Source organism: Spea bombifrons, chromosome 7, assembly GCF_027358695.1.
Source record: "Spea bombifrons isolate aSpeBom1 chromosome 7, aSpeBom1.2.pri, whole genome shotgun sequence".
In the NCBI taxonomy this organism is placed as follows: Eukaryota; Metazoa; Chordata; class Amphibia; order Anura; family Pelobatidae; genus Spea; species Spea bombifrons.
The window spans coordinates 2072081-2085000 of record NC_071093.1 but is presented as its reverse complement, the minus strand read 5'-3'; the positions used below and the strand labels follow the sequence as shown (position 1 = coordinate 2085000).

At 44.1% G+C, this 12920-nt stretch overlaps 1 protein-coding gene across 9 annotated transcripts in view; it reads left to right on the top strand.

The window, feature by feature from the left end:
* Window positions 1–2239: 2239 nt before the first annotated feature.
* BIN1 (bridging integrator 1) overlaps window positions 2240–12920 on the top strand; it is a 36748-nt gene continuing 26067 nt past the window's right edge. For 6 of the 9 annotated variants that reach the window (XM_053470714.1, XM_053470713.1, XM_053470718.1 and 3 more), the window contains exon 1: window positions 2241–2384. In XM_053470714.1, the coding sequence (XP_053326689.1) occupies window positions 2301–2384 (84 nt within the window). In that variant the 5' untranslated portion in view covers window positions 2241–2300. Of the gene's footprint in view, window positions 2385–12920 lie in introns of all 9 variants that reach the window. The other 3 variants (XM_053470712.1, XM_053470711.1, XM_053470710.1) reach the window with 1 other exon arrangement.

Below are 12920 nucleotides of genomic sequence, written 5' to 3'. Positions count from 1 at the left end.
ATGATAATATTAATAATACTAATGATAATAATGATAATAATAATAATAACAATAATAATAATAATATTCACAATAATAATAATGATAATAATAATATTAATAATAATGATAATAATAATAATGATAATAATAATATTAATAATAATGATAAAGCATGGGGGAAATCTAGAAGATTTATGACTCTTGTTTGATGATGTAACAGAAATGGTGATGTTTATCTTTCTTTTTGCCACAAAATAACAGAATGTGTTTTTTTTTATAGATTGGAGAACAATTGGCGTTTTCCTGCCCTGGGCTGCACGTTCTCTTCTCCTCTTATGTGTATCTCACCTCGCCGAGACCCCCACCTGTTCTCTCCCCTCCCGTCCCCCCTAATATTCTGCTCGATAGAATCTTTTTTCCAGACCTTTAAAATGTTCCTACGCTTCTGACAGCTGCGTCGGTTTCTGCCAAGATCTCTCCTTCTGTGCAGCCGAATCCTTTGTCCTTAACGTTAACAACCCCCCTGCGCTCCCGGGGCCCTCATCATTTCCCGGCGTTCATAGTATTTGCCCCCATCGCTGTACCGCGCCCCGTCCTATGTCTGTCTGGTCTTCCTGGTCTCGTGAGTCTATCACTTGGACCTCTTCTCCTCCTTCCATGCCTCCTTGGTTCACCTCAGAGCCTGGAGACCACCATGTTTTTTTCATTCTGCTGATACCCCCTCCGACCCCCTATCATTCTTCCACCCCAATTACCCCCAAAGACCCACTAGGCAATTCCTTACGGTAAGTGTTGCCAGTGTTGGTTCTTCAGGACTCTCCTGACGACTCTCCCTTTAGTGAATAATGCCCATTGTAGGCAGACTAGATGGGCAGAATGCTTCTTATCTGCCACCAAATTCTATGCGGGGGCTCCGGCGCATGTGGAATCATCGTCCTCATCCTCAGTTCCCCCCCAGCGATGGGAGCTCCTCGGGAAATGCCCCAGAGAACAATAAAATTCCAGAAAGTGGCAAATTTTGGGTGAAATTTTGGGGTGAAATGTCCACGTCTCTCAATAGGTGAGATTTCTGGTCGGCGACGTCTCAGCGGTCACCGAGCGGTCACCGAGCGGTCACCGAGCCACCTGCGGACATAAAAACCATCAATCTCAATACATTCACCGGAGTAAACGAAACTGTTTCAAATTTGACACAAATATTTTAGAATATATTTAGTTTTTTTTTTATAAATGTTTATAAATATTTTTTATAAATGATGTCACATCCCTCTTTTTCTCCGTTTCTTCTTAACGAAGCTCTTACGGGAAGCGGGTCACCTGATGCGAGTGTCTGCGATTCAGATTTCAGATTTTTCGTAAATTCCTTTAGCTGGGGTTGGGAGATGATTACCGTTGTACAGCGCTGCGGAATATGATGGTGATATAAAAAACAATAAATAACAATAATAAAATTATAAAAAGACTTTATTTTAGCCGATACAAAGTTTGGGTCTCCACGTGAGTTCGGCATTATTTTTTTGCTTCCCTCCTGTAGTTTGTTAAATCCCTTTATGTATTTAAATGTTTCCATCCTATCCCCATCTTCCTCCTCCAAGCTGTACGTATTGAGACGCTACTTAGTATTTCTTGACTTTTGTCTGAAAAAGAGACTTCTGAGGTCTGGAACCCCAACAAGAATTACAAATGCCATTCTATTTCAAGGCTATGGAGCGGAGACCATTCACTTCCATTATTGTTAATTTAATTTCACAACAAGTGTCTGGTGTAACCTTCATTTCGCTTTTTTGTCCAAAGAGCTGACAATCTTTAAGCTCGCATGGAAGCGACTTACATGGAAACATGCGGCCACTTTTTATGTGTATAAATACATTCTCAGGTTAATTATAACAAAATATAGAATATAGAATTAAATAGAGTCCATATGTTTTATTTTTAAAGCACCCACATATTCCATGGCGCTGTACAACAAGCAGACGCATCACAAAAATATTGCAGTTATTACATCATCATAACCACCCTTGCTGTTACAACACCCTCTTCTTGTTTGGCATGAAAGGGGTTAATAAGCCCTGCCCAAGACAATCCGAAGCCCCAGCCAGTCCTGCCTAATCCTGTCACCGGGGCATCAGGCAGCCAATCCCCTGCCTGTCCCTTTAAAGGGCTTCTCTGCGCCAGCAGCACGCTGTCTCTTTAAAAGGTTGGTCCAGCCCTACCCGGCCTCCCAGGAGGGGGTGGTATATCCATTGTTTCTGCCAAAGGGTTTTTTTTTCCTCTCTCTCTGATCTGATTATTTGAACTGCAGTTAAAGGGAAGGTAAGATGGCTGAGCTGGGCAGCAAAGGAGTCTCTGCGGGGAAGATAGCCAGCAACATGCAGAAGAAGCTGACACGGGCTCAGGAAAAGGTGAGGCTGGGGGGGTTGGGGTAGATTGGGGGGGTTGGGGTAGTTTGGGGGGGTCGGGGTAGATTGGGGTGGATAGAGAGGCTGGGATCGCACTGATCAGGCCGGTGAGAGATGGCTGCAGCCCGGTGTCCCCCGTGTCCCCTGTCACCGGGGCTGCATGCTCTGTACATGCAGTCTGTGTCCCCCACATACATGTCACAGGCTGGGGTGGGGTTGGTGGCACTGGGGGGGCCTGATCATACCCCTGCTGGGTGGGGAGGGGGTCTTCCTGGGATTATTGATAATCTTGTTATTGGTAGTTTTTTCATCGTATGTTACATACATGTGTGTTGTGTATATCCGGCCATATGTCATGTATGTAAAACGTGTGTTTAGTGTATTGCGGTGACTTAGGGGCTGCAGCCCCCCCCCATGAAAAGGTTTAAATTACGATTTGTTTTCAGTAACAGTTTATATGTTTTGATACATTGTATCCGCTGGGATCCGCTGTGCGCAACGCGAGAGATCCGGGCAGATCCAGCGACACGCGTGAGATCTCCCACCAAGGGGCTGTCTCTGTATGCCACCCGTGTCTCTGATCGGGGATCTGTATGTCACCCATGCCTCTGATCAGGGATCTATATGTCACCCGTGCCTCTGATCGGGGATCTATATGTCACCCGTGCCTCTGATCGGGGATCTATATGTCACCCGTGCCTCTGATCGGGGATCTATATGTCACCCGTGCCTCTGATCGGGGATCTATATGTCACCCGTGCCTCTGATCAGGGATCTATATGTCACCCGTGCCTCTGATCAGGGATCTATATGTCACCCGTGCCTCTGATCAGGGATCTATATGTCACCCGTGCCTCTGATCAGATATTTGGGCTTTGGGTTCTTGCAGTGACCTGCGTGGGTACTGGGCAGTGTTCCAGTGGAGGGGACTTTAACATGGGGGGGCTGTGGTTTTGTGGGATCCAGTAATATTAGTGGTAGTGGGGAGGTGGGAAAGCATTCTGTGGGGTCCACTAATCGATGAGGGTCTGCAGCATTGGGAAGATTGAGACATTTTCATGTTGAGGGGTTTCAGGATTATTAGGGGGCATTGTGGGTGTGACAGAATGTTTGTGGGTCCTTTTTGGAGAATGCAGTAACCCCTGTGGGAAACCATATGGGGTAATTTATGACCTCTGTGTAATTACATATATATAATATATAATATATAATATAAATATATATAGGGGCAGAACGCACTAGTGTTTATATAGAGGAATGCACTGCAGCAGCCCCGGGAGCAGAGGTCGCAGATGGTTTCCCAGAAATGGATCACTGGAGGGGGTTGGAAAACACCAGGGAGGGATAATTCAATTTTTAACCCATGCAACACTGAGGAAACCGTTTTACAGGAAGGGATATGGATTTAGTAGAAAAGGCCCCATCCTTCCTGCTTTTAATTCTAAATCTTCACTGAATGAAACTGATGGAGAGGAACCCAGTTTAAAGAAATGCCGTTTAACCCCTTCTGTTCAGGAGGGGGCAAAATGTATGGGAAATACCCCTGTTTCTTTTTTTTTTACTGCTGGTCATAAATAATCCCTCTGGGGGCTTTTGTGCTAAATGCAGCACTCAGAGAGAGTGCGTGGAGGGATCCCAATCAGAAAATACTCCTAAATCCGTATTGTATTAAATCCAGGGTTCATTTAATTCACGTCTGGCTCCCCGTGGATTGAGATATTACAGATTTGGACGGACACTCGTTTGGGAAGAGGGTAATAAAAGCACCAGGCGTGTTCTCGTCCTCTGTGTTCCTGCTTCATCTTATCTCTGGTGACTTTGGAGATGAAATCTGAGATCACAGCTGATTCCGTGTTAAACATGCCCTTGGGGGGTTATTCACTAAAGTGGGAGTTTGCTGGAGAGCTGTAAAGGGGGGGTGTTCATATAGTTTAGGACGGGGCTGGCCCTGGTGGGTTTTTTTTGGGTGCCCTTAGAGACCTTTGGCTTTAGTGTCATTAAAATGTCTTTAACAGGTGGGGACCCTTCACTCACCCCCCCTGCAGTTTGATTTGCTAGAGGCAGCTGGGGAATTTGACCAGATTTGACCACTTTTAACCCAGATTATTCGTCTCGAATGAGAGTAAGATCCTAGGCCAGGAGAGACGTCTCCCACCTAACTGCATCTAGGGGGACCATGTGGTTTATAATACATGCATCATACAGGGCACCAATGATTTAAAGGTAGCCCTGAAGTATCTGTTGTACAAAAAAGAAAAGCTCATCGCCGTGATAAGAAAGCCTCAAGTAATGGGTTGTTAGGGGGGTTACCACCTTACGTCACCTTCTCAATGGACCCTCAATAAATAAGAGAAGCCACTAGCTTTAGGGGTATCCCCAGCCAATCCACCATAGTAGAGGTATATCCCCCCCACCAATATATTAGCTGTAGGGGTATATCCCCCATCAATACACCAGCTGTAGGAGTATATCCCCCACCAATACACCAGCCGCAGGCATGTCCACTCCCTGTATACCACCTGCAGGGGTATTCCTTTCCATGCTTCCACCTCCATCATGTTCTTAGGGGCAAGGACATGGGGCATACTCTGACCCCCCTTGATCGTTGCCTCCGCTGACCCCATGACTGTGAATTCCTATAGCATATTTCCGTAACTCCCTGGGGGGGGCAATATCTATTTAAATGTATAGGATCTCGTACCCTCCCTGGCTTCCCGGACTGGATCCGCATTTATAGCGTTGAGGAGGAATATAACCGGCATGTGACTGGCGTTGGCAGCTGCACTTTGTGTCGAGGCGTACGTGGCCAGTTTTATTAAAAGCTATGATAACATCTGCTTCTGCTGCTCAAATCTGATGATTACCGGCGACGCGGACCCTCACGAGGTCCCAACCGTGACTCTGCCCTCCTAATACCCAACCAGACCAACATTTCAGCGGGCTGGGCCATAGGCCTACCCTGGGCATTAAATAGTTAACCGAACTGGCAGAATATCCTACAACTTTTGCAATTTTATTATTATTTTCTTTGTGGTTTTATTTGTAAATATAACAAAAATATGTTTAACAACAATAAAAAAACAGGTCTGATGATGACATGTTCATGCACCACGCAGAATTACAGCTGTGTTGATTATGACTTTCTGAAGACTAACATTCTGGCTATAAGAGAAAAAATAATTTGGGTGAATACCGAATGCACCGATATCGGGGACATTTGTTTTTTGGGGGGCTTTGGGGGGGGCGATTGGGTCGGTCATATTCCCTCTCTGAGAAAACAAACCAAAAAAGCTGTTAAAAAAAATAAGTAATTATTATATGTGCAAAGTAATTTCACGGGCAACAATCGAAAAGCAGTCTTGTCACCATAGCAACAATGGAATGTCCCTGTTGATTGGTCCGTTGTATTGGTTGCTATAGCGATAAGACCACTTTTTTTAAATTTTGAATCAAAATACATTTTAATAAATAATGCCTGTAAATGTTAGCATAAAAATAATGCAAAAAATAAATAAAAAAATAATAATTAATAAAAATATTGTGCCGCCGGCCCCAATAATCATCTAGATGTTGAAGTATTTAATGTTTTAATTTTTTTTTTTTAATAGTTTTTTTTTAAATGTGCTGATTATTCTATTGTACAGCGCTACGGAATATGATGGCGCTATATAAAACAATAAATAATAATAATTATACACAAAAGCTGATGAGGCTGGGTATGTACCAGCAGTGACCCTTTGAGTGCCTTATATAAATATAATATTAGATTATTCCCTGGTTCTGTTTTATCAGAACCGTGTAGGATCTTGAGTGTTGGCATGATGGGTTTTACGCATCTGGCACAAAAGTTTCAAAGTGGTGTAATCGCCGTAGCAACCAGAAGAATGATCTGATGAGAGGTTTGCACCGGAATAGGATTATATATTATATATATATCTCACTAGTGAATAAGATGATTTTCTGGCATTCCTTTGCACCTGTATCACTGCCGGCCGACGGTGAAATGATCTCACAGGGTGTGAACCTGCGCGGCTCGCTTAGTCACAGATGTTTAGTTGGTTCATAAGCGCTCAGGACCGAACAAGTCAAGGGTTCAGGGGGTTAGGATGAGGAGTGTGCGCAAGGTGTGTCCGAGCTGCCTTATTCATGGAGTACCAGCGATTTACAGAGAGAGTGCGATTAAGCAGCGTTGTGTAATCTCTATGGATTGTAGACGTTCCTGTAGGGAGCACCGGATCGGACTTCAAAGAGGAGCCGTCACACCTTAGACTTAACTAACCCGGTGCTATATATCATTATGTCACTGGTGTTTTTATTTATTTTTTCTTAATTTATATTTTGCGGCTCTGACATCACATCTGCATACCTGGAAGCTCTCCTTATTTCTCTCCCGGTTTGACCCGGAGTCTCCGGGTGAAGCACTGATTTCCCGGGGTCTCTGGGTCAGTTTTTATTTTCTCCGGTCAGCGGCACGATGAGAAATAACAGATTTTTTTTTAATGTAATAGATAGATTTATGAATTAGGACTGGATATATTTGGAAATGTGGCGATATATCTTTAAATCTCGCTCCAACAATGACCCGATCGGGGGATGGGAAAGTGATTGTAACAATTAAAGTGTTTTTAAGAGAAGAAACAATAACCAGGGAGTCTCTTCTCTCTCTTTTTTTATATTATTATATTATTCTCTCTTTACATGCTCACAAAAAAAAAGAAACCTCATCCTTTCCAGTTTGTGATGTAATCGCGTTGGCAGGTTCCTCCGCCAGATCTTCCACTTAATGTATTCTGCAGAGGTCATCCGCATCTTGGCTCGCTCTGCCAGAACTTTCCCTGCCTGAAACGTTAATGCCTTCGGCCAGCGTATCCGGAGAGAGCGCGAGTCGGCTGTTACCCTCGATACGTGGGCTATGGCCGGGTTTTTAATAATTAGAGCTTTATAAGGCGAACAGCCATATGCGGCATGCGCGGGGGGCAGCCGGGGAACCTGTTGGGTCTTGGTTTGCAGAAGAACGTGGAATGTAATATAAAGAATCGGGACGCTGTTGCTTCAGGGGCTGTGGTTAGAAGTGAGTGGAACCTCGCCAAAACCTTCATTGATTTTGCAACCTATTGCTGGCGATAGAAGAAGAATAATGGGGTTTATTTACCCCGTTTAATTTATAAAGCCGTTCCCTGCTGTTTCTATACACATTATCGGGGCTTTTAGGGCTGTAGAACCCTGCGATCCCCTCATACTCAGCAAACATTCTGACCTCCTAGAAAAGAGGGGCATCAGGGGACAGAAGAGGGGTATTAAGGGAGGAGAGAGGATCCAGGAGGGGGCTTGGCAGGGTGAAAAATAGGGGCACAGTGAAGAAATAAGGGGCATCGGGAGAGGATAGTCTGCCATTCCCGTTATCCGAGCTCCAGGCCGTAACCCCCCCCACATAACGTCTCCACGACATAAACAAAGCGGCCGATCGATCAATTTTTCTGATTACTTAACGCTTCGTATCGCTAAAAAAAAACCCCTCTAGTTCAATCACGTATGACTTCGTGGATTGTGTATTTTATCCATCGTGCACAGCGTGGGCTGCAGCTTAATAAATAACGCTGATAATAATAATAATGATGCTGACCGGTAGCCAAGGGCCGCAGAGAGCCAATTCCAAGCAGTGGAATCTATGTGGACAGATCTGCCCTCTGTGGTTGTCTGATGACATCATGAAGGGGTAGTATTGTGGTATGGCTAAAAAAAAACCCTCTTCTTATAAGGCTTTTGGTCCTCGCAGGCTTCTGTACGGATAAATCAGGGTCATAGCTAGAGGGGCAGCGACAAGGTAAGGGGCGTCAATGCGGGGCCCTTTACTCCATCCCAGGCTCCAAAAAGCCCTTACTAAAGACGTTGGCAACAACTTTCCTCTTGCTTCTTCCTGTTTGGGACGCACCGAGCTCAGCTTTGGCTCGTCTCGTCTGCTAAAACAGGAAGTGGCTTACAACTTCCTGTCTGGCCTGCTTTCTATGCTGTCTGCACTGATGGATCATGGGAAGCAGAGGGAAATTTGCATGAAATGCCCCTTTTGGCGAATGGAAAAAATACGTGGCCTTCAGAGCTGGATCCAGTCATGGTTTTATCCTGAATGACATTTTTGTTTTAAATAAATAATTTCCAGAGATATGTAAAATTTTGGAGATTTTGGGGCGATAAGAGGGATAACGCTGGGGCTTTAATAATTTCTTGTCCCAGATTCTTCGATAATTTTTCCCAGACCTGGATATACCAGAAGCTTATATACTGTGAAGGTGCCGTTAATGGAACCGAGTCGTCTTCCGGCAGCTTGAACTAATTCCGAATAATAAAATAAACGTAAAATTTACTGAATCCAAACAGGACGTGGCGCGTTCTCGCGTTTTGACCACCGCTGCTGTTAGCCGTTTTTTATGCTAACGCAGGAAAACATACGGAAGTTGAAGATCTTTGAAAAACTAACATTTTCTGCTTATTTTTTTTTGTAACATTTTTTTTTATGCCCACATAAAATTTAGCAAACATAATAGTCATGAAATAGCCTGTTACTGATTTTTGCGCAACTTAATTAATTTATTTAAACAAAACGTTTAAATACATTTATTAAAACCAGTTTTTATTTAATCAGTGTAATTGATTTTGTGTGTTTTTTAGTTTTTTTTATTAAAAAAAAAGGAACTGGTGCTTTTCTCTTAAATGATTTATTAGTCAGAGGAAGTTATGATTATTTTTTTAATTTAGAATAATAATATTATTATTTTTTTTTACAATATTTTCTATATATATTTTTTTAATTTTCCATTTGGAATAAACCGAAATAAATCTATAAATTCCGGGCTTTTAGAGGGTAATACCCTGTCCTTGTCCTTTTAAATGTGAGGCCGAAAGGCTTTGCTGGTGATTGTAGCGGTGAGACCGGTGCACGTATGACATCATAGGCCTGATGTCTGAATGACGGATCGGAGGGACGGACATGAAATCCCGTAGGAAGCTTCGATCCATACGTTGGAGAAGCGTCCGGCGTTTTATCTCCCGAGACTCTTTCTAACCGGACTTGGACTTTGGATACAGCTTGGTCTCTGTCAAATTTTAACTCCCAAAAGTATCCTTTTATGTAAATTTGCAAAAAGTAAGATATTTGACCTATGCATGGTGCTGGCCAAAGTTCCACCAAACAGACTTTGATACAGTTTCCTTTTTTTTGAAACAAATTGCTTTTAATTCTGAATGAAGTCCTGAAAAACTAATGATGGCCGGAATTTAACCCTATAATGTGTTTTAACATCTTAATTAAAAACCCTTCTTTTTTCCCCTCCCCCTCCCCCGGTTTCATCATACTCTCTGTGTCCCATTCACATCTTTTGGGTAAGATTCTATTTTAGAGCCCTTGCCTTGGGAATTGTGTTCCGATCACATGGAAACGAGGAACAGGTGGCGCAGAAATGCTTGTCACGTCACCCCGTCTTACTGTCCCGCACAGCTGTCACTAACCGTCCCCCGACGCCAGCGCTCCAGAGCCCGGGATATTTCTGGAAGGCGTTCGTTATTCTCGGAGGGAGCGCGGCTGGATCTGCGGATTTTATTGGGAGGGTCCGCCCGGCCCTGTTCTGTTAGCGTTTTTTTGTTCTCAAATTTTTCAAGGCAAAAGTTTTTTTTTTATTTTAAATCTTTTTTACTTGTTTTTTATGTTACATTTTAAAAATGATTACATTACCTTAAAGCAAGTATTCTGTCTTTAACCCCCCGCCTTTTCCACCATTTTTTATTCCTAGTATCAGATTTACAATATTTTGAATTTTTTTTTTTTTTTTGCCCCATAATATAATGTTTTCAGGCAGCTGCATATCAGCCGTTTGTAGGATTCTCGCTCTGTTATCCAATCCCCGATCTACTAAACCCCCCGACTCCTTATCATACTGCCTGTGGGAAACAATAGAATGACTCAGTCTTAATCCCCCAGTCAGACTCTCTGACTAATGAAAGTCTATGGAGGATCGGACTTCATTAGCGTCGCCATAAAGCATCAGCTCAGTGCGGTGTTTGAGCCGGGAAACTCGCCAAAATATCTCATGACTGACAGCAACGGCGGCTCCAGCTCTGCAGATAAAGGGAGTTTATTGGGGTAAAATGAGATGAAATCAGGTTTTTGTCGGTTTTGTAACCTGGTGTTTTTTGCTCAAAGAATTTTTTTAATTTCCCTTTTAAGTATTTCTACACATCTTTATCTTATTTCTGCTAATTGTAATCTGTGTTCAGAACAGAGGTGACGGCCCGACACCCGCCGCCGTCTCATTCCTTATGTAACTAAATGCAAAGACAGGGCGCTAACCACTGGCGGAGTTGTGATGTCACACAGGGATCTTCTCCCCCTCCCGTGCATGCGCAGCGTCTGATTTGGGTTATTATACATTAAAATGCACATTTTCCTGGGCAGATGGGACATAAGCCTGGTTGTCGGGACTTCCCAGTTAAATTCAGGACTGTTGGTGGCTATGCAGTTGCAGAAAACTGCAGGAAGATAGAGTTAACCTGTTGCTTGCCAGCTGGATTGCCTGCTGACACTAAATTGATGTTTCCGTCTACGTGAAAAGACATGCCCCCCCCCAACAAAACCCCGTGTCAGCCGCCATTATGCTTTGGCGCTGGGTTTGCGCTCTCGGCTTGGGATGGGCGGCTGTCTCGTGGGTTTTGATGACTTTATTCTAAAGAGGTCTCAGAATAACTGGAACATTTGTTGGAGGAGACAGCTGGGAGCGCGGGGCGATGGGGTAATAAATCCCTGCTCTGACATTTGAGTGGCAGCGACATCCACCCACCCACCCCTGACCTCCATTTTGGGATTCAGACCCGGTGACATTTTGAGAATGGTGGTTTAATTATAGACGGTGACCGTTCTCAATGGGAAGGCAGGAGGAAGCCATAACTCTGTTTATCCTAAGCCATCCAGAGGGGCCACTGGGGAGGAAAAATGAAATACAGAATGGAAACAACGCTCTATTTTTATTGAAGTTTTTTTTATCCAGGAACACAAAGGAGCAGACAGATTATGGACGGCGCGAATGTTTAATTATTTATAAAGATGGTGAAAGTGACACCAGAACACCCCTAAAAAGCAGAAGTAAGAATAACCAATAAACTCGTAGGGACTGTGCCTTAGAAAAACAGGGAAGATTGTTATCATTGCCACGAGGTTCTGCAGCAGCTGAGGTACTCTTTACCTATATGCAGGTGAAGTTACGCGAGACCCCGTGCCCTTTTTTTATATATATGTAGAAATCCGACTGGTTTAGGGCCGAATACCGGTTGTCATGGAAACCTTAAAGATGTATTCAAGCAGGGATACCGACCATAACGTACTGGGAGCAAAAGCACCAACTAGGAGGCTTATAAATGATCCCAGCGGGGAGAATAGGAAGGAGTCAAAGTGTGCGACCTGGAGAATCTGCCCCGTCTCCCTGCGAGTTCCCGGCTACGCAGACGAGATATCCCTTTATCACAAAAAAACCCTGGTTTCTATGTTTTATTAACATTATTTTTAGGGGGATTAAGTTAATTTAGTAACCGGCCCAGTGTATCCCCGGTTACACCAGTTGTTTCCCCGAGCCGCTGGGCGATGGCGGCCTCCATTTTTTCTGCCAGTTCAGAACTTCAGGCGAAGCGAAGAGAATTCCGATCCAAATCCTTGTAACCCAATCCAGATGTCAAAAATAAAACTGCTGACGCTGAAAGGGATCGCGTTATCCGAGGCCGGAGGCCGTCGCTCGACGGAGGCTGAAGCGGAATTCTGCCCGGTGTGCCGCTCGATGCAACGCGACTCCGCTTTTCATTTCAAAAGAATTCACGCCATTTGTGTTGGGTGTCCGCGAGAACGTAACCTATGACATCTCGCGTGACATCATTATACCCGAGAACATGATGGAAAAGACTCCCAAGTGTCTTTGTTTGGGGGGGGGCAGTCCCTTTTTGGCACCCAATCCCTGTGCATGGTACAGAGATGCTGTAGATACTAAGCGCAGGAAGTTAAAGGGGGAGAAGCTGCAGCTCCAGAGCGCCAGTAGAAGAAACCCTCTGTCAGTTATTTGAATCAATGGGATGACTTTCTGCGCATGCACGTAGGGGGTCTTGTTAGACCCCCCCTCCCCTGGAGCATTCCCTGGCACTATGACAATTTAAAGGGACCCCTGACTATGGTCATAGGGGGTCTTTACTGTCCCCAATGGGGTAGACATAAAATGGAAGTGAACGCCGTTACGGTTTTTGTAACTCTCGATGCAGAGAAGACTGCACGATGTGGAAAAATGGCCGCCTTTCATATGTATTAATGATGTCATTTTTATTATTTTTCCAGTTTTTTTTTTTTTTATGGGATGGAATCTAAGAATATGTAACTCTAAGTCTTTTATATTTCTGGATGTTCTGCTTGTGTTTGTAGAAGGCGGCCGTGGCCCTTTACGGGGCATTCCTGCCGACAGCTGCCCAGATAATTAACCCGCGTTAAAGCGACATCCCAGCAAGTGTGGCTCTTAA